Raw genomic sequence first — 23145 nt, forward strand, 5'->3', positions numbered from 1 at the left:
TACATGATGTGATGAAACGTATTGGCTCAAACTCCACCCTGCTACATAGGCTGGTGTACATACATTATGTGATGAAACATATTGGCTCAAACTCCACCCTGCTACATAGGCTGGTGTACATACATGATGTGATGAAATGTATTGGCTCAAACTCCACCCTGCTACATAGGCTGGTGTACATACCTGATGTGATGAAAGGTATTGGCTCAAACTCCACCCTGCTACATAGGCTGGTGTACATACATTATGTGATGAAACATATTGGCTCAAACTCCACCCTGCTACATAGGCTGGTGTACATACATGATGTGAAACAAGAGCTTACCCTGTGATGCGTGGCAGCGTGTCGGTGGAGAGCAGGGCGAGCGGGGGTTTGTCTCGCTCTATGAGCCATATGGTGTATTGCCCGCTCTGCTTGGGGTGGAGGAACACGGCCATGTCCAGGCCACAGGGGCCCTGGCCTCCCCACAGCCAGGGACTCAGCACCCAGGGCCCCCCGAAGGCTGAACCTTTCACCCAGAGGAACTGACCTGAGAGAGAGAGATACACAGAAGGACCATGTAAGAGAAGATGAGAGAGACTGAGATAACATACCTGGTTATTGCGGCTGAACGCAGCATTACATTACGTCATTTGGCAGACGCTTTTATCCAAAGCGACTTACAATAACACATTTTTGTCAGCAATAGAGCAATCAACTATGTAACACAGTACTACAACTTCTGAAGGAACAGTGGTACAAGTTAAGGTTAGTTTAGATTTTTTATTTTTTATTTTTAAGAGAGAGAAGTTAGATCAAGAAGGGCCCAGATGGAGCCTGAAAAGGTGTGTTTGTCTTTTCCGAAAGATCGGCAGTGATTCGGCCGTCCTGACCGAAGGTGGAAGCTCGTTCCACCATTGAGGTGCCAGGGACGAGAAGAGTCGAGAACGGGATGAGCGACTTTTGAGCCCCCGTAGTGGAGGAGGGGCGAGGCGTCCTGCACTGGTGGAGGAGCGGAGGGAACGGTGAGAGATTTGGAGCCTGACCATAGATTGTAAGTACAGGGGGGCTGTCTGGTGTACTGCCCTGTAGGCCAGAACCAGTGTTTTGAATTGAATGTGTGCCAAGATGGGAAGCCAGTGAAGGTCCTGGAAGAGGGGAGTGACATGAGAGAATTTGGGTTGGTTGAACACCAGACGGTCTGCAGTAGTGTTCTGAATGAGCTGAAGCGGTCGGATGGCTACAGCAGGTAGCCCAGCCAGAAGAACATTGCAGTAGTCCAGGCGAGAGATGACCAGTGCCTGGACCAGGAGTTGTGTCGCTTCCCTTGTGAGAAACGGAAGGATTTTGCGGATGTTGTACAGGGAGAACCTGCAGGAGCGGGCAGTTGCTGCGATGTAGCATAGCAGCAGCAAGCTGACTGGGATATTCTCCATAATTCAAATCTCTCAACATTGAACAACAAGAAGGACACGATGAGGGGCTACGATTTCAAATGGTTTCCATCCAATGGCTGAGAGGAGCACTTGATGAAAATGCACGAAATACCGACGCTTTGAATGAGAGCAGTCAATGACTCTAGCAAGAAAGACAAAAAGGGGAAAGCAGTGGGTGAAAAACTAAAGTGCCTTTTTGTGTGTGGCTTTGATATGAAGTCCCATTTCACTTTCAAAATTATTGCGTTCATTCAAGCAGGAAGTTAATCAGAAGCTGCGTGTGTGTGTGTGTGTGTGTGTGTGTGTGTGTGTGTGTGTGTGTGTGTGTGCGTGTGCGTGTGAGTGTGTGTGTGTGTGTGCGTGTGCGGGGGGGAGGGGGGGCACAAAGAGTCTCAGCTTGAAAGGAGGACAATCCATTTTCAAAGTGCTCATTTAAGAAAAGCAGTGTTCATGAGGGAAAGTTGCAAAAACCAGAGAAGGGAAAAAAAGTAAAGCTAAAATGGTGTAAAATGTATTATTTGCATCGTTTGCAGGAACCATTGGAGGGCGGCTGGTGTTTCTTTTGTTTTCCACTGAAGTGAACACAGAGTGGGCGTGCTGCTATGGAGGTTTTTGCAGATCTAATAAAGCTGTCGTGAACAGAGAACTTATTTTTTCATTACACGGGGTTGTTGCCTTAATCATTTGAGTTTGTTTGTTTCCATCCCCAGACTGCACTCTCACCTCTGGATAATGGTGAATCAGATTGTAACAAACTATACTTACTCAAACAGAGCTTTGCCATTATCTGTGTGTACATTTGGTATTCTGCTGTAGATTCACACAGGTGGAGGATGAGAGAATTGCTTATTGCTTGTTGTTTCTCTTGTTTTCCTGCACCTATATGCCCTGTTATTTTGCACTATGTTGTAACGGAGTCCACAGCACAAGAATTTCACACGTGATACTACGGAGTGACAATAAAAATCTTGAATCTTGAGAAAGGGCTGATGTTCTGTCTGCTGGCATTTTGATTCTCTGTCGTGGAATATATGCCAATATTGAGTCACTTTTGACATCAGTGCATTTTGACAACAGATCATTCTTTTGTCTTGTACAGTATTTATTTTTTTGCTATTCAAAGTTTGTTCTTTAATGTTGCTGCTATATCTGACAACATGTGGCCAGGCCGTGGCAAGGCCAGTATTCACCATAAAAACAGTTTAGGGTAGACTGTCCCTTTAACATAAAAACAGTTTAGGGTAGACTGTCCCTTTAACATAAAAACAGTTTAGGGTAGACTGTCCCTTTAACATAAAAACAGTTTAGGGTAGACTGTCCCTTTAACATTTCAACCAGAAAAAGCACACAGATCCTCATGAAACATGTGACCATAAATGATGGACTGAGACAAGGATTCTCCAAGATTACAATATTTATTGGCGCTCTTAAAGATGGTCGAACAACACATTAAAAACAAAAGTTGTATTATTCTAATCAGTTAAGAACTCTAAAAAATATATAAAAGTATACTCTGCAATATGGCCAGTGAGGGGCATAGGCTGGGATAGAGAGCACTCACCAAGCTCCTGTGTCCACACACAGCAAAGTGAGGGAAAAACCAATAGGGGAATACAATCCAAATAATAAAGTGCCAAAGTTACCACACACACACACACACACACACACACACACACACACACACACACATACACACACACACACACACACACACACAGAGGGGAGGAGTGTGAAGCATAGGTGAGAGATCACCAACCCCCCCCCCCCCCCCCACCACCAACTGGACGGCCACGCTCCGGTTCTGCAGCACTCATACAGAGACAAAGAGAACTAGTGTTACAGTATACTCACAGTATTAGCACTAGCGGTAGCTACTTAGCCAATTAAGTTGTTGGGGGGAAGACACTCATTAAAAGCCAGGAAGGGCTGGAGTAGCACAGAGTAAACCAAAACTAGACATATAAACTAAGTAAAACAAGACAGCAGTGGCAGTCTGTCTCTGATTATTACACAATACCCATGTCGCACTGGGAGCCAGAGAGAGAATTAAGGCAGCCACTCCAGGGTGGAGCAGCCTAACAGCATGACCTGTCTCCAGGGTGGAGCAGCCTAACAGCATGACCTGTCACTATGGGAGCCAGAAGGGAAAAGCAGCCTACTGAAGGCAGCTCCATGCCGCGTTATTACAGAACCCACCGCGGTTCCGGTAAAACCACGCCCTGTGCCCGCCTACGCAGCAGTCAAGCACTGGGATTGGCCAGGCGCCAATGAGGTCTAATGCTCGCAGCTCGTCACTCAATAAGGAAATAAGGTTTGATGACTGAACTTCTCTTAAAATTCCAAGGAAGAACTAGAACGACCGCAACGCGGACTTATGCCTCCGCCATTAGTTAATTCTTGAGTCCAAATCGCCATTTGAGGCAAATTGGAAGAAATTCCGTCAAGGCGCTCCTGTGATGTTGCGTTACAGAGCTTGGAAATTGGGTGTGTGAGAGGTCCCAGTGACCTTGACCTTTGACCACCAAAATGTAATCAGTTCATCCTTGAGTCGAAGTCGATGTTTGAGACAAGTTAGATTAAATTGCGTCAAGGCATTCCTGAGATATCGCGTTAACAAGCTTGAAAATGGCGTTTGAGAGCTCACCTTGACCTTTGACCTTTGACCACCAAACTCGAATCAGATCATCCTTGAGTCTAAGGCGATGTTTGAGGCAAATTTGATGAAATTCCGTCAAGGCATTCGTGAGATATCGCATTAACAAGCAGGAAAATGGCGTTTGAGAGGTCACAGTGACCTTGACCTTTGACCTTGGACCACCAAAATGTAATCAGATCATCCTTGGGCCTAAGTGAATGTTTAAGGCGAATCTGATGAAATTTTGTCAAGTTGTTCCTCAGATATTGCGTTAACAAGCTTGAAAATGGCGTTCGAGAGGTCACAGTGACCTTGACCTTTGACCTTGGACCACCAAAATCTAATCAGATCATCCTTGAGCCTAAGTGAATGTTTAAGGCGAATCTGATGAAATTTCGTCAAGTTGTTCCTCAGATATCGCGTTAACAAGCTTGAAAATGGCGTTCGAGAGGTCACAGTAACCTTGACCTTTGACCTTGGACCACCAAAATGTAATCAGATCATCCTTGAGCCTAAGTGAATGTTTAAGGCGAATCTGATGAAATTCCGTCAAGGCGTTCCTCAGATATGGCGTTAACAAACATCCGTACGGACGGACATCCGTACGGACGGCCGGCCGTACGTACGTACGTACGTACGGACGGACAACCCGGATCCATAATGCCTTCGGCCTGGCTTCGCCGGCGGAGGCATAAAAACAACAAACACCTGAATAATGTCCTGGGATAACTGAGGAGTGCAGAAACACCCGTTGGATGAGCCATGGGTGGCAGCAGTACAAATCAATTGGCAACTTTGATGATATTATCTGCGCATTGAAGCCGTGGTCTCCCCCCTGTGCGTAAATGCGCAGCACCAGCTCACCTGATCCAGCCGCTTTGATCACTGTTACAGCTCCCGATTCGTACGCTACAAGCCGAGAATATTAACTTGTGTGTGTGTGTGTGTGTGTGTGTGTGTGTGTGTGAGTGGTGCAGTGAGCTCTCCGATGCTGCCAGCTGCCTTGGATGGGACTGCCTCTACCAGGAGACGTGGCTGCACACAGGACTGTGAGCGGGGGGGAAACAGAGTGTACATCACATACTATGTAGCAAATTTGTGATTTTCATGTATAGATTATTCTATCCACCTTATTTTTGAATGCCCCACTGTACAAATAATTGTGGGTACAAGTTCCGGTTTAACGTGACTTATTGTTGCAGCTTGCCATTTCCTTTGTTATACTCTTTGGCTGAAGAGCCGAATTAAGCCGAGTACGTTATAAAAGTTATAAATATAGTCACGTTATAAACAACTAACCAACACTGGGGGTCCGTATGGAAACAGTGTTACTCTAAATGGTTAAAAGTTAAATCAATTTGGTCATTTAGTGGCATTTTACTGCCATGTAACATAGCTAGCTAGCCGCTAACATTAGCCACAGTAGGCTGCGCACTGCGTTCTTAACTCATTGAGTGCCAATGACGACTATAGTCGTCAATTCGAATAGTAACGTTGAGTGCCAATGACGACTAAAGTCGTCAATTGCGTTTTTTGACGGTGGGACGTGGATCAAAGCCAGATCCATCTCCTGTGAAAGTATGGTGGATGTTGAATGTGTAAAAGCTATTTTATGGACCCATTAGGTGGCGACAGTGCTCTCCAGATTAGAGAAAGGCGAGGAAAAAAGAGAGAAGAAGTCATGGGGAAACGGAAATCGCATCCGTATGCATCGATATGCATGAAGCATAACGTTAGCTGTGCCTGCAGCAGCCAATCTGCTGCCACAATTGAGCCCCTCCGTGTCCGCTGCGATAGCCCCATCCACATGATTAGTTGTGGAGTTGTTATTATTCTCAACTGGAAGCGCTGGAAGCCGGTGACAAATACACGCGGAACGCTGTAAAAAAGCTGGGTTTTCAGTGCAGAGCAAACTCAGCAGAGAGCCACCAGAGCCACTCCCACGGAGGAGGGGTTTGCAGTAGAGGGGGTTGGGGCACGCAGGGCAGCATACAACACCGACCCAGACAGACCCAGACAGCAGGCTCGATGGACAGATTGGCAAGCTAGAATATCTGATGCCCACCAGCAGTAAATCAAGACCAGCAAGAAAGTGTAGGGTCTGCGCACGCAGGGGCCAGCGCTGCTGGTTGCAGCTAAAAAATATTATTTTACCAAACAAAATTCCTTTGTTTTCGCTGTTTTATTGAAGGAAATTATTTTTGAGGTGTCACTATATCAGAAAATATTAGCTTCAGAGTCAGTGATGTGCTTGAAATGCTTCATTTCACAAAAGGCTGAATATCTCAGCTTCTAATTTGAAACGGCTGTTTTTGCTGAAAACAACCTATCTTCTCCGGCTGATAACTAAAGAACAGAAAATGATATCAATAAACTTTTTTTTGCTGATGATACAATAGAGTCTCATCGTTCTTTGGCCGTGTTCGGTGTTTACATAGTAAACGCTCTGAAACTCTGGCACTGGGAGCGTCCGTTCTCCAAAAGTGGCTGGCACTCAATGAGTTAAAGGGATATTTATCTACGAGATTTTTGCCAAGCTGGACCTGATTAGTGATTTGCTCCGTTCGCCCAGACGGGAGTCAAGCTGTCAGCAACAAGGCTGGGAGGATCACACCGGAAGAAAAATGCATAGGCATCATGGCCGCTAGAAATAAGGTAGATAACATTTTTATATTTATTGAATTTTCATATTTACAAAAATTTGTGTGTACAATAAAAATGTGTTGGTAAACATAGCGTACTGAAAGTCAGCTAAGCATGGCAGGATCTTCATCCTCTTCCTCCTGAAGACGTCTACTATCCTGCATGGTCTCTCTTGGTAGGTGGGGACGTCAGACTGGTTGTACTAGTGGCACAAACGGGAAAGTTAGCTCAACTTTGAAATCTGCAATCCAAAACTATATTACCCACAAACTACAGCCTTAATAATGACCATGTATTCTAAATGTTTCCAACTGTCTCAAGGAAAATAGGACATAATAACCTCCAGAGAAGTAGTATTTCTTGTAGTGTCATTATTCATGTTTTATGGCTGCCACAACAACTGTTTACAAAACACACTTACGAGAGCTGCAAACACAGAAGTGAAATGCTACAGTATGCTGCATATAATCAGACAGCCAGTAACTACTGTAGGCTATCTTCCATTATTTTAGTGTTAGAAGTAAAATGTTCATGGTGACAATATAGTCCCATGGTCACCAAAGTAATGTTACCTTTCTAGATTTGTTACAGTTGCTGGTCGGTTGTCTTCTGTTATGTCAGCCAGAGACACTATAAGCTTGGCTAGCATGCTAACTAATGGCCAACGCTAACATTAGCTCAATTAGCTTGTTGCAACTAGTCCATAACCTTGTCCAAATTAACGCCCGTGCCACCGGGACAAGGTATTTGTTTTCGCTCGCTGAGGTTAGCCTACAGTAAGGTTGCAGAACAGTTAAGCAGGTAAGCCTACACCACTAACGTTCCCAACAAAATGAAATTATGTTTTCAAGCCCTGTATATATAATACAACTGTAATAATGACACTTACCCATGGGTTCAGTTCATTGTTCTTGACATGTTTCCATGCTACCATAACACAGCAGCCAACAGACATTGTGCGGACAGCGGACGAGACAACAGCGTTCCTCCAGGCAGCTGTCGGGAGTTGTAGGACAGGGCTTGTAAGGGGGCGGGCTCTGTGCGGGCCCTGGGAATTTTTAGCTTGACGTCTATTGGTTGGCGGCAACCTACGTAGTAAAAGCCATGCAAATTCTGGAACTCTGAACCGCCCTCTCCTGTGGCTCATCTTGTGGCAGGGGAGGGAGAGGAATGAATGCAGCAAGTGATTTCATACTTTTACAGATGTTACTTAACACCTCCAACTTTATACGACCCACAAAACCAATTTTCACAGTATGGGAGCTTTAACTATTGCCTTATTGTCTATTTGTTGCTTGCTGTGTTTCTGCGCCCTATTTGTTGTTTGCTGTGATTTTTGCACTATTTACCTCCTGCACCTTGTCTGTAACAGAGCCCACAGCATAAGACTTTCAGACGTGTGTACTCGTACAACGGAGTGACAATAAAAATCTTGAATCCTGAGAACATTGAGAAACTGGTGAATTTGGAGGCCTTCAAATTGCAGCTCCAGTTAAGCCTCATTTGCTCTCCCTTCCGCCATTTGCATGCTCCATACACAGGCGCCAAGGACAGCAGGAGCTCTTCTACAAAGTTTGCTTCAGAAAGTTTGCAGGTGATGTTGACTGCACACACTTTATACACAAGCAGCAGCGGGTGATGTCGACTGCACACACTTTATACACAAGCAGCAGCAGTTTGATACAAAGCCGCGTTCACACTGAGCCTTCAAGGGCTTGAAGGGCCCAAAGGGAGAAAGCTATCAGCTCTGGTTAGCTGTCCACCTGAGATGAAGAAATACCTGCTTGGGAGCAATTATCAGCAGGGTACAGATTTTAACAGCGAACTACAAAGTCAAGACTGGAATTCCATTAGGAGATTTCTGCCTCAATTTCGTCCTGCCTGTGGATGCTGGTGTAATAGAGGATAGTGTTTCACCGTAACAGGCAATGTACACCAGATGCGTTACGGCTGCGTATCGACTCTCGCCCATGTTAATATGTAACACCCATCCCATGTAGCTAGTAGCTAATAGGGGTGGGGGAAAAAATTGTATTATACATAATATTATATATCAAACTCTTGAGCTACTTCTGCTCTCACTCAGAATGTGAAAATATAAGCGATGTGATGTATAGTTTTTGAGATATTAACGTTTGTTTGACAACGCATACTATTAACTGCCGCGGGGTTCCGCATTTCTGGGTGGAAAGTGACGTCACGCTGATTCATCCTATATTGTGTCTTTTTAATCTACCTTTTTAAACAATTATTTATTACCCAAATATTAGTCTCGCTGGCCAGCCTCCTCTCCCTTCCGTCCGAGGAGTCTGGCGCCGCAGGTCTCCATAACTGGGATAAACCCTCCCCTGCTCTACTCTGCTCTCCCATTGGAGCGACTGTTTCGGTGGCAGCCGGATGTTCGCTCCCGGCTTATTACAAACTCTGTCATTGGCTCCGACCATGTCAATCAGAGCGGCTTCCGCTCCCTCCTCCCTGTGTGTTGCTGTAAATAGTGACCTGCCGCCTCAGTGAAAACAACAACGCTAACTAGCTAGCAAGCTAACGGCAGAAACCTACACGCTAGCTCGTTGCTACATGCTGAAAACGGCAAGTTGGATTGTTTGAAACTACATTATTTTCCAAGGGCACTGCCGCTAAGCGCCGCCCATCGCAATCCCACTACGGAGTACCTGCGGCGCCAGACGGGAGAGGAGGCTGGCCAGCGAGACTACCCAAATATGAATGACTTATATACGAATTACACAAATGGTCTGCATTTATATAGCGCTTTTATCCAAAGCGCTTTACAATCAGTAGGTACATTCACCCATTCACATACCGATGGCTGCCAGATGCCAAAGGGAGCCGGGAATCGAACCACCGACCTCTTTCATCCAAAGCGATTAGTGACGACCCGCTCTACCTCCTGGGCTACAGCTGCCAAACAAGTATGCTTTAACTGCAATAAACCCAAAGCGTGGGGATTTATTCGTCTAGGTAACAAAATGTAGGAAAAAAGTGCTTCAGGTCACATATAAAACAAATGCAAGACAAAACAATAATTATTAATTGGTCTATTTATATTCCAATTATTTGTTATCAATGTATCTGTTACCTCTAATTTATATGTCCAATTACTATTATGTATAACCTCTTTGAAAACAATAAACCTCAAAAATATACTGTGGGCCCACACTCACTCAAACCCAGAAAACCCTGTTGCAGGCCTGAGTGTAGCTTGGGAGCGTGGAGGCCTGAAAACTGTAATGGCTGCTTCACTTGTTCACACAAGCAGGTAAAACAAAAGGCAGGTGCAGTCAGTACTCACAGAAAGCAGGGTAGTTCATGGAAGTAGGGGGGCAGATGATGGATGGGGCACATGAATGGCAAACGGGGGGGAATGGATGGCAGAAGAAACAGCAGCGACAGTCCAACAGCAGCACACCCACATGTGGTCCAAACAGAGCTTTCCTGGTCCGCTCTCTCTCAGTGACCACTGTCTGTCTCCTGAATCAAATACATCAGCTAAGCAACAAGTCCAAACACTATTTCATGGCGATTTAGCAGAAGTTTGTCTTAAAACCAATTGCTTCATTATGCAAAGTTAACAGTCAGACATGCCTTGGAACTCGGGAGTTATCTAGAGGGCATCCGGGTGGCGGTGTATGTATGAACACATTTTGTTGAGCTATGCGCGCTCCCACGACCCTCCTACTCTGTGACTAGGGTCCGACCTAGTCACATGGGCGGATTGGTCCCTCCCCTCCAGAGCTCCGTGAAGTAGCCAGCTGAGTGAGTGGCAGACAGCAACAGATTATTAGTCAATAAATAGTCGATGTGAATGAGCAAGTGCCAAACGTCATGCAGTTTCAGTTCATCCGAAAGATACAGAACAGAGAAGCTGGAAGAATATCTGCTGCCTTCTAAAAGTCAATTTTAACCCGTAGTCAGTCACTGTTCTGTTTTTTTGTTTACCAAGTAATAAATAATTGCTTTTATTTTTTAAGGTAAAAACGTCTAGCTTCTTGTATTCTGTATATTTCTAGCAAGATTGGTGCATTTTAGGACTGAACTCTCGCCACATCAGACTTGAGGAAATCGATGTATCTGGGCGTGAGTTGTAGGGTTGTTTAATTAATTAGCGTTATATGCAAACGATTATATGCGCGAACGTTAGTGGGCAATTATCGCCCATTATGTAGGCTATTTTTAGCAACTTGTTATCAGACGCTGCATGTCTGCTAGTTTGTTGAATGTGATTCACTTTGTGCCATTAAGGCTGTAGCCTAGACTGCTGTCTTCCATGCATGAAGTGCACCCCCGCCCCCTCTCTACTTTACACCCGGAGGTGCTCCACATGTATGAAAGCAACATGCCTCATGTCTGAAAGGGTACACTTCACGTATCCTGACCCGAGTTCATGTCTGAAAGTGGCTTTTGACTAATGACGATTTGGCTAAGCTAACGGCTAAACGCTATTAGCAACAAACCATCGTTTTTACACTTCTAACATTCAGTTACAGCATAAAAAACAACACACAGACTTGTATTTACCTCTTGTAGATAACACAACGTCCAAAACCACAGGATAACTGGTCGTCAAACCCTTGAGTTATGAACGGAATGCTCTCAGTACAATATATCTTGTTCTCTGAACTGTGGCAAATCGATTCTGTCGTTCCCAAACTCCGATAGAGCCTCGATTTCACCACTAAGTCCCGCCCCTAACCCTGAGACCAGACTTGGGTTGGCTGTTTGATTTACGACTTCCAATTACATTAAAGAAAACCAATGATGGACAGATTAGGCTACAAAGCAAGTCAGGCTGATCGTCTGACTACACGAGTTGAATCCTTGTATGAACAAACAAACTATATGGGCATTTGCATGAACTACAAACTTTGGCTCTTAAAACGGTAAACAGTATGACTTCTACTTTATACATTATATAATCCATGTACATTTTTAGACTTTATTTATTTGATCCATGCTTAAACTGTATTTATGCATATTAACTTGGTTTTTTAAACTATTTACATCCTGATGTCTAAATGGATTTTTGCCAGGGCTACACCAGATGGGCAATACATGCATGGAAAAACTATGCACCTGTTCTATTTTTGTTGGATCCTGCATCCGTCTGACAGATTACATGAGTCTGTTCACAGCCATACCGGAGCCGTACCGCATCTGTTCCAGAGCTGGTCATATGTCTTACACATTAGACATGCGCGGATGAGCTTTTATGCCATCCTAATCCTAACCATCCGCCCGCCATAAATCGGCGCAAATTATTTCCTACTATTTATAGATCTGCGCCAGCGGTGCACCCGACATTTCACAACGCTATAAAGGAGCGAGTCTTGCATTGGGGAGACAAACTTACTGTTTCTGCTGCAGTGGGATTTATGGCATCACTGATGATGTCACAGTGGGATCAGGGATTTGTGGGACAATCACAGTGGGACAGACTCACAGAGCTCAGTTTTACAGTAAATGTCAGGACTTTGACCTGGATTCATCAAGAACACGGCTCATTTCCAATATATATTCATTTTCAGCAGAAAAATCACAGAATTGGTCATCACAGAATTATTATAAAGACGTTTGTTAACGTTTTAACACATCAACACAAAATTTGATGTCTCAATTATGTAGCCTAATGTTAACGTCATGTGTTTGTGTCATCTATGTTTCACTCTGATTAGAGCAATATGTGAAATTCAGCATTCGATTAACATTGTTAGCTAGCTAGTAGGTAGCTACAATGCTACACGGGTTACTATAACAACCTATAGCCTGTGTTTGGTCCACCCCCCCGAGTGGGAGGTGCAGCGTGAACGCAAATATCTCAGAGGCGGAGGTTCCGTGTAGAAACTTACGGCGGTCCGAGTTGTCATGAATGCGGTATGACTCACAAGGGGGTCCCCACGGGTCCGCTAGTAATAATAAAAAATAAACTTTGGTATTGTTGACATGAGGAAGTCCCTCAAGGCGAATATTCACGGGTTGTGTATTCATGTTTACAAGAACACACACGAGTAAACACAAAGATTTGTGCGTTTGTTATCAATAATAAAGAATAGTAGGAAAACACCCTCTCTGTACAGTAGTGCCCTTTGGAGCTCAGCCAATGGCTCTCTTAAAACTGAGGATAGCCTAAAGCCACAGACTCATGAAAACACTACAGAAACTCTTTGACTGTAACATCCTCATTCATACCATCAGGGAATAAACAGATTTTCGTTTCTTTTTCCGTAAAATATCCAAAAGGCCGCCCTAATTTTTCCAACATGGTCAATTCTCATGTGGATTTGAACCATCACACTGTAACTTGAGACACATTTTATTGCATAGTACTCTATTGCTGGGAGCTAGCTTGAGGACATATTTTCTGTCCTATACATAGGCATATCCCATAGGTCTGGGTTTTAGTATGTTTTTTTTGTTTTTTTATCATTACAGAATGAAAAAGGCATTATCTCCATGCAAATTCAATATACTTAAATGTCAGCAAGGGAACGTCTCATTACATTTGTGAAGCAAATTAGCCTTCAATTTACTACAGATGATGTCATCGTTTGTATATCCGTAAATGGTCCATTGTTTCCACATGACCATGTTTACACATATTTATGTAGCAGGGCAAATGAGAACACTGAGGATGACCGCTCTGTGAAATGACTTTGTCTTTGTCTTACCTGCGTAAACATTTGTGGTACAGTTACTGCTACAGTATGTTTGAGAATAGACCATTTTCACTAAGCACTACTCACTTTTGCAAACTCAGCTCCAGCAATTCCACTTCTGGGCTCTTGTGCTGCAATGGCGTTTGGGGCTATGGGTGTTTGCACATAACTCTTATAGCCATGGTGGTTCCAGAAGCTTTCAGATCAATCAAATCTATTCAACCAAAACCTCACAAGTGTCTCCCTACACCATATATTACTTAAATTGGCCTGTTTTTAGAGTGCAGTGTTTGTTCGTAGTACAGGAGTTAACTCCCTGGAACTCCTGTGCCAATCATGTTCATTCTGGTGATTGGACCCCGAGCATCCGTTTTATTCCAATGCACTCAGCCGCATCAGGACCAGCTGCTTGTTTCATTTAGTTTTTAGACTAACACACTCCACATTTTTGCCTTGGTGTCAACAACAACAAAGACACTGCAGAGGAGGAGATTGGAGGACATCGAGGTTCAGCAGGGTGCACAAAGCAAGCCGCTGTGAATGACTCTGGAGTCTGCATATAATGAGGGGACCCCCGTCCCCACCACTTCACTCTACAACCTCCTGCATATAATGAGGGGACCCACATCAAAAGCTGCTGTGCACCCGTCCCCACCACTCCACTCTACAACCTCCTGCATATAATGAGGACCCACAACAAAAGCTGCTGTGCACCCGTCCCCACCACTCCACTCTACAACCTCCTGCATATAATGAGGACCCACAACAAAAGCTGCTGTGCACCCGTCCCCACCACTCCACTCTACAACCTCCTGCATATGAGGACCCACAACAAAAGCTGCTAGGCACCCGTCCCCACCACTCCCCTCTACAACCTCCTGCATATAATGAGGACCCACAACAAAAGCTGCTGTGCACCCGTCCCCACCACTCCACTCTACAACCTCCTGCATATGAGGACCCACAACAAAAGCTGCTAGGCACCCATCCCCACAACTCCACTCTACAACCTCCTGCATATAATGAGAGGACCCATGACAAAAGCTGCTGTGCACCCGTCCCCACCACTCCACTCTACAACCTCCTGCATATAATGAGGACCCACAACAAAAGCTGCTAGGCACCTGTCCCCACCACTTCACTCTACAACCTCCTGCATATAATGAGAGGACCCACAACAAAAGCTGCTGTGCACCCGTCCCCACCACTCCACTCTACAACCTCCTGCATATAATGAGGACCAACATCAAAAGCTGCTGTGCACCCGTCCCCACCACTCCACTCTACAACCTCCTGCATATAATGAGGACCCACGATAAAAGCTGCTGCGCACCTGTCCCCATCACTCCACTCTACAACCTCCTGCATATAATGAGGACCCACAACAAAAGCTGCTGTGCACCCGTCCCCACCACTCCACTCTACAACCTCCTGCATATGAGGACCCACAACAAAAGCTGCTGTGCACCCGTCCCCACCACTCCACTCTACAACCTCCTGCATATGAGGACCCACAACAAAAGCTGCTGTGCACCCGTCCCCACCACTCCACTCTACAACCTCCTGCATATAATGAGGGGACCACATCAAAAGCTGCTGGGCACCCGTCCCCACCACTCCACTCTACAACCTCCTGCATATAATGAGGGGACCCATGACAAAAGCTGATGTGCACCCGTCCCCACCACTCCACTCTACAACCTCCTGCATATAATGCACATCTGAACAGATGTCTTGTGTTCTGCTCTAGAATCCCCAAACCTGTAGTTTAGAGCTGCAGCACCGTCATTTGGTGAGTCAGCCCATTGAGATACGGTATATGGGCGGTTTTACCTCACTCGCGCGCCAGCCGTATAACATTTTGTGGGCGTTCCCACACATGCCGACTGTCTCTATAGATGTCAGTCTGGGCCAATGTTAGAAATTCGTAAGTAAGGGTAAGGCTAAGGTAAGGGTTACATATTCTGTAGACCAAATAGGCAAATGACACTTTGTTGAACTTTTTGTCACCCAATAGTTAAATTGAGCATCAACATTAGACTATCCAAATAAAGTGTTACAGTACCTACTCTTTAAATTCCATTTACAGACAATTATTGGATGCAGCCTACTGCCAATTACATGCTAATTAAGGGCAGAGTTACAGCAAAGAGATGAACAAATGAAACTGATTTGTCACAATAATACAGTCATATTGCCACCTACAGTATGTAGCTGTATGCTCCCTGACATTGTAATTGTTTCGCCTGAAATTTCCAGAGGAACAATACATTTAAAGAAACATATTGATGAATAGATCCTCCCTAACCTTTTGTGATGCTGTCGTCGTGTTTTAGATCTGATCAGCACTCTACAAGCAGTTACAAAACTATTTCAATACTTAAAGTATTGAAATAGGTCTGGCTTGTTACGATATTACTAATATAACATGGTATATTCACGCTCAAATATTTGTTTAAAACAAAGTACAAAGAGAGGGAAACAAGACTCTTAGAAGAGAGTGTGTGTGCTATTGAACATTTCAAAAAGGCCTTTGTTTTCAAAATCCAATTACTAGAGTGAATACTGGGCCTGCAGTGTAATTATTAATGTATTGTTGTAAACCTCCCATCCTCACCGGAACAACAATGTGAATCTGAATGAAGCTGATAATAATCCATGACTTTAATGTATGTGAGACAACAAGGGGAAAACAAAGCCCAAGTGATCGAACAGCACTTTATTTCATTCAGTAACTTCACTTTTTCTGGGAAACCATGCTGCTACCAGCTATTAATTATGCATTTTGATGAATAGGCTCAGCATTCTCATGCAAAATGCAGATAGTGTTTTATCTCCATCTATTGTATTAAGTGCACAGTCCATGCCAGGCACTGGCTTCTATTTTTCTGCATCTTGCAGAACAATTTGTGACTATTTATGAAGTAGTTCAATGCCAAAATATAATATTCATGTATTTGACTTGCATCAAAGACACAGATCTCTGATTCTCTTTTTTAATACAAGCTCAATAGCAACCCAGTTAATTAGTTTCACAGCAGTTGCATCGATCCCTCACATTGATGATGTCTGAGCAGTGAGCACGTTCAACCAATCAGCAAGGAGGGCGGAGCCCCAGCTTTCTCTCCATTGAATGTACAATATCTGTTACATTCACTCATCTGGTGTGAATCATAAGAATAATGTGGTCTATATAATGTGGTCTATAATGTGCTCTATAATGTGGTCTATAATGTGGTCTATAATATGCTCTATAATGTGCTCTATAATGTGGTCTATAATGTGCTCTATAATGTGGTCTATAATGTGCTCTATAATGTGGTCTATAATGTGGTCTATAATGTGCTCTATAATGTGGTCTATAATGTGCTCTATAATGTGGTCTATAATGTGCTCTATAATATGCTCTATAATGTGCTCTATAATGTGCTCTATACTGTGCTCTATAATGTGGTCTATAATGTGCTCTATAATGTGGTCTATAATGTGCTCTATAATATGCTCTATAATGTGGTCTATAATGTGCTCTATAATATGCTCTATAATGTGCTCTATAATGTGGTCTATAATGTGCTCTATAATGTGGTCTATAATATGCTCTATAATGTGCTCTATAATGTGCTCTATAATGTGCTCTATGTCACAAAGATAGATTTGGTTGTTCCCTATTTAATGTGCTGTAATGTGATTACTGCGGCGTACTAAAGGATAAAACACATATAATGTGCTGCCTGGTAAGAATAATTTACATTGTGCATAGCAATAAGCTGTTCATACCTGCAACTCTCACTATTAATAGTACATAGGGTGGATGTTGACACTCAGTGAGTTATAGGTCAAGCTTTTACATGAATTAGTAGTGTTTTATTATAATTTTCTTTGCATTAATATTAATAGAATACAACATGCGGTATACAGCACATTGGCTACACATGCACAAGGTCAGGAAGTCAACTCAATATTCTTTTTAAGCTACTAGGCATGGATTTCGCCTGCCCTGCAGCTCGCCGAGCTGGCCATGCTTCATGGCTGCTTCATGGCCTCGCCTGCTCTATTGGCAGGCGCAGCGCACAATTGCCCAACTTTGCATCACTGATGACATCATCACTGTCAATTAGTTAGTTAGTTAGTTGCATCACTGATGACATCACCGATGACATCACATCATTAGGTAATTAGGGCAATCACCTAATTAAAAAATCTGGCTCCGTCAGGTCACAGCAGGTGCTCTTTACACTTCCTGAAAGTTTCAGCCCGACCACACATAGAACGGCATAGCTGTGGCCGGATGCAATTCTGCTCACATGCACGCTCGCATGCACGCACGCACGCACGCACGCACGCACGCACGCACGCACGCACATGGACACTTCTCATTCTCATAAGAATAAGATTCCTAGGCTCAGCTAATTCCTAGTTGCCCGCCATTCAGCTCGACCGCTGCACTTGCTCTTATGACAGATGACAGTACTGATGATATCACAACTTCGCATCACTGATGACATCACAGTTGCTCTCATGACATCACTGATGATGTCACAATGCCTATGACATCATCAGTGATGTCACAATGCTTATGACATCATCAGTGGGACAAAAAATTGAACAGAACAGAGAGAGAGATGTCTACTTGCTCCCTTTTAGATAGAAGATAGATAGATAGATAGATAGATAGATAGATAGATAGATAGGCAACTTTACACATTGGCAGCTTCAAATGGCAGTAAAAGTTAACAGCTTGAGAGTAAACAATGCAGTAAATCTATTGATTGATGGGCTTTTACAAATGTTTTGGAAGTAAAGAAATGCATTACCTTTTCAAATTCACTGTTTACAAGTGTTTTTCAGTATGTAGAAAATTTGATTACCATATAAATGTGTTTTTATACACATCATATCGACATCTGTAAATATCGGTTATCGGCCATCGCAGCAATGTTAATATCGGTATCGGCCAACATTGTCATATAGGTGCATCCCTAGTAACAATCCAATTTAGTCTATATTAATCTCCAATAGGGAACAGATCCTGCATCTGTTTATCTGGATTTGTAGTACAACAGGCCCCTGAGAGAGTTAGGCAGAGAGATGTAGAGAGAGAGTGAGAGGAGGGAGGGTAGACTATTAACACTGTATCATGCCACCAGTGCCAAGCAGAGTAAACAAGCAAGCCAACAGAGAGTCCTTAGTGGTGATTTAAAGAGGGTTAGCGGCACTGCTAGCCTAAGGGACAGAGCACCAGGGCAGGTTAGCTGACTGATTTAGCAGCTTTAGAAACAGCGCCAATGGCTGTTTCCCCACAGGCTGTCCGCTGGGCTGTCAGCCATTGCTTAGCTGTGTTCATTTGTAGTTGCAGGATGAACAGAAGAGGTTGGTATGAATAAGGATGTATCCAGCATCATCACTTCAATGCTTTTAAAAACATCAATAATAGACAATTACACTTCTGCCAAAATGAATGTATCTGCTTGCTCTTCAACACTCCGCTTCACAATCACACACATTCACGCTGTGATTTCTGCTGTTGGTCAATGAGCAGTTTTACTGGAGGCAGTTGTGGGTGCAGTGCCTTGCTCAAGTGCACCTTGGCAGTGGTTCTCAGGAAGTGGGGCAGCATGACTCATTTATTTCCCCCGCCCATGTTTTCCCAGACGCTCTTGGGATGTGAACTCGTGACCTTCCTGTCACAAGCCCATTTCACCAGCTTCCAGGCTACTCGCTGCCCCTCACCCCAATTACAGCCTCCATTTCATAAAGCCTGAGTCTATCTTTAGGTGTGGTATTAACAGTCCTGTGGAACTGTCACTTGCCTGTAATGTGATCCCCTCAGTTGGATCACCACCATGCTCAGTATTTAGCCATGAACTCATCACTCTCCTAACAGTCCAGTCCACTCAGGTGTATCATCTTCTTCTATCATCTTTCTTCTTATTTTCTTCGTCTTCTTCTCCCCAATTGTACTTGGCCAATTCCCGCCGCTGTCCCGGTCGCCACTCCACCCCCTCTGCCGATCTGGGGAGAGCCGTAGACTAGCACATGCTTCCTCCTGCATGTACATGTGCAGTCACCAGCTCCTTCTTTTCACCTGACAGCGAGGCGTTTCACTGGCAGGACATAAGTGTGTTGGAGGATCACGCCATTCCCCCATTTCCCGTCCCCCCTGAGCAGGCACCCTGACAGACCAGAGGAGGCGCTATAGTGCAGCAACCAGGACTCATACCCCAATGGCTTTCCACCTGGGAAATTGTGCCTGTAGGAACTTCTGACCAAGCCACAAGTACCGCTACTGGGAATTGAACCCGGGTCTACACGGTGGTAGGCAAGCTTGCTTTTACCTCTACACTACCCAGACAGATAATGCATCTTTCTAATGTTATCTTCTTGCTACCTATAGTGTTGAAACATCCTTTACATCCTAAATCCAAATGTATTGTTGTTGATGTTGCAGTCAGTGAATCCACTTCATTTCATTACCTAACCCACTGTTGCCAGAGCTGTTGCTGTTAGCTAGAGTTCACACATTGTTAAAAGATCCTCTTAGCTGCCAGAAAAGACCACAAAAACCTCAGCGAATCGATAGCGTTATCAATGTCATTATTGTATCACCTTGGTGCCAAGCTGCACGAGCTAACACAAAGTGAGCAGAGTTTGGCGGACAAAGAAAGACTGAAGGATCTGGAGCTGTTTTACTCAATTGTATACTAGACAAAATCAATAGGTAGTACAGTGTTGTGCTGCCAAGGCAATAGTGGATTCCAGGAAGACATTGGTTGGCTTGGACTCTGACCCTAACACACATGCACTCACACGCTCGCAGTCACATGCGCGCATGTGCGCACACGTGCACACACACACACACACACACACACACACACACACACACACAGGGTTCGAAATTACTTTTTTGACTCACTGGCCAAATGGCCGGTAGACAAAAAACTACACAAAAAACACTGCCCAAGCATTTTTTTTACTATCCAAAAAAATTAATTGCTTTTTTGGGTCACATTATATGTAAATAAACGTAAATATACTATCACTAACAGTAACATTAATTCTAATAATACTAACAGCATGAATATGAACAGTACAGTGACAGTAAGGCAACCATTGTAATGCATTTGTAATAGGCTAAAACCAATGTTAATACTGTCTAATACATGACTGACCAATTTGGGGCCTGCGGGCCATGTTTGCCCCACCCCCCGTTTGTTTTGGCCCACCATGGAATTGCCACAACAACAGCAACAACAACAACATGTGTGGATGATATTACTGTCTTTCAGAGGCTGTGGCTCATTTTTAAAGCTAGCATGGTTCTTATACTACATGAAACTAGAAGACCTAAGGAATCGATTGGTACCAACTATGTCAACCTAGCTTATCAGGAAGGGGGATAAACAAGGCTCCACATTTTGGCAAAATTTTGGCGAGGGAAAAAAATTGGCATGCCCATTTTCAAAGGGGTCCCTTGACCTCTCACCTCAAAATGTGAATGAGAATGGGTTCTATGGAGTTAGGGTTAGGGTTACGCACCTTGAGATGCATGCCCTTTCTGTCAGAAAGGTGTCAAGGTGTGTTTTGCAGCCACAGACTGTATAAATGAATGAGTTATCTAAAAAACTCACCGTCCACACAGTTGTTATGAATAATGAATAGGGAAATTCACCATAGAGACCAAAACCAGGCTTCTTGAACCAGGATGTAAACACATTTATTTCTGCTGTAAAGTTGGCCATTTTAACATCGGGGTCTATGGGGATTTACTTGCTTACTTGCTGGCCATTTGAGGAACTGCAGTTCCTCAAATGGTGTAGGCTTCATTTTTCAAAAGCAGAGTTTGGGGCTTGGTGTCAAAGCATTTTGTGACTGGTCATAAGTTTGGAAACACTGCAGCACAGTGTCAGAGTTGTAATAATGTGACAGAGCCAACATGTTTATGATAAGTAGTAAGTGCATCAAGGACCTGCAACATCACACTGTGTCAGAACTGACTTTGAACACAACTGTGCTGCAAGTAGTGAAGAGGACTGATCAGGTTAAAATGATTCATTTATCAATAAACAATTAAACAGTTAATTTTACATTTTGAAATTGGCTGACAAGCTCTGGTGAAGCAGTTTTCACAGACACAGACTCACAGCAGCTGTCCTCCTCGAGTATCTTTAGATCCTAGAGTTGACCAATTGTTGACCCATGACCTGAAGATGCATTTTTTTATCCATACATTCACTTAAATGGATGTGGTTCAATATATTGTGACTGCTCATTTGCTGACCGATTGGAAATGCATACTGTTATTGATCTGTACTGGACATAGCCGTTTTTGGAGATGCTGTTTTAGGAACCCTGTAGAGATGTATAAAGGGACCCAGCCTGGACCACCGATGCTCCAGGAGAGACACCTCACCCGCGCCGCTAGGTCTCTCCTCCTGATGGCCAAGCCAGCCATCAGTAACATTTGGTTAAAATGCTGTTGTGATCAAAAAATAAGTTGTTTCTGTAACTGGCAAATTGTTAAAATAAACTGTTAAACTTTGTTTCTCATTCTGGACATTCAACTTACTACTTTAAGGTTATTATAGTTGCTTGTGGGATTATCATTTTTAGTTTATCTAATAGGTTCAGTTTTCATTTTAGTGTTCATTCATCCATTTCATTCATCATCCATACATTGTCACCGCCCATAAAAAGGACCACGTTAAAAAATGGTGTATAAGGGATAAATCTTCACCAGTAGTGTGGCCAGAAAAGGTTCATTAAAAGGAATGTATTGTACTGAAATCCTCGCATACCGACTGGGCACAGAGAAAAAAACAACAAACAAACAAACGCACAGCAGAGGAATGTTGAGGGCATCATGGGTGAGGTCGGTTTGAGTAACACTCCTGGCGAGCGGGCGTGAGATCCAACGGCGGAGGGAAATATATATATAAAAATGGGGGCACGTACTGCCTTTGTAGTTGAGACAAAAAGGAATGAATCCATAAATGAAGAGAACCTCTGAGCGGTGAATGCAGCAGAGTGTTGACGCGCTACAGATCTCCAGCCCAGTCAAACTAGTGGTCATGATGGCACCACAGGCAGGGAGGTAGATACATCGCTTGTTGGAGGTAGCCGTGGCTGGAGATCTGTAGCCGCTCGGCTACAGATCTCCAGCCCAGTCAAACTAGTGATCATGATGGCACCACAGGCAGGGAGGTAGAGACATCGCTTGTTGATTATTTCCACAGGAAGTGCCCATAGTATCTCCTGAAGTGGGTTCCTGAAGGCAGGGATATCATTAGCCCCGTGTGGGACTCGTTCTGCTAGCTATGCTAATGCTAGCTACCCAGAAAGAGTCCCGTGTGCCTACATAGACTTGCATGTGACTTTCGCTCTCAAGCTGTCTACATCAGCGATACGGACGTATTTACAAGTGTCACAGAAACATTTCAAAGACACCTACTTGAGAAGAAGGGATCATAGCTTCTCGACGTCGGGGTTAGAAAGCTCGACGCTTCTCATAAATGCCTCTTTTCATCCGAAGTCTGTGCTGGTGATATTATTTTTTCCGGGTTAGAGCCCAGCCGTCACAGCGCTCAAGAGCGCCACTCTGGTCGAAAGCTCGGTAAAAAATAATATGGGCTTCCAAACGCTAGCGTCTGACGCTCCCTGTGCGTTTGGGGCTTTAGAGTACCACCCAAATATTTTGGTCCAGAATCGTGAAGTGATTCAGAACCAGAAGGCATGAGACAAGAGTTCCCTCAGCTGACACCTGTCACACAGTGGTGAGACAGA

The 23145-nt window shown here is 44.0% G+C and overlaps 1 protein-coding gene across 1 annotated transcript in view; it reads right to left on the minus strand.

Moving 5' to 3' along the window:
- alk (ALK receptor tyrosine kinase) overlaps window positions 1-23145 on the minus strand; it is a gene marked incomplete at both ends in the record, with an annotated part of 658401 nt that overhangs the window by 284774 nt on the left and 350482 nt on the right. Inside the window, one exon of the mRNA XM_083632425.1 lies at window positions 326-530. Coding sequence (XP_083488551.1) covers window positions 326-530 — 205 coding nt within the window. The remainder of the gene's footprint in view (window positions 1-325; window positions 531-23145) is intronic.

Source organism: Poromitra crassiceps (assembly GCF_964638095.1).
Source record: "Poromitra crassiceps genome assembly, chromosome: 3".
NCBI classification, from domain to species: Eukaryota; Metazoa; Chordata; class Actinopteri; order Beryciformes; family Melamphaidae; genus Poromitra; species Poromitra crassiceps.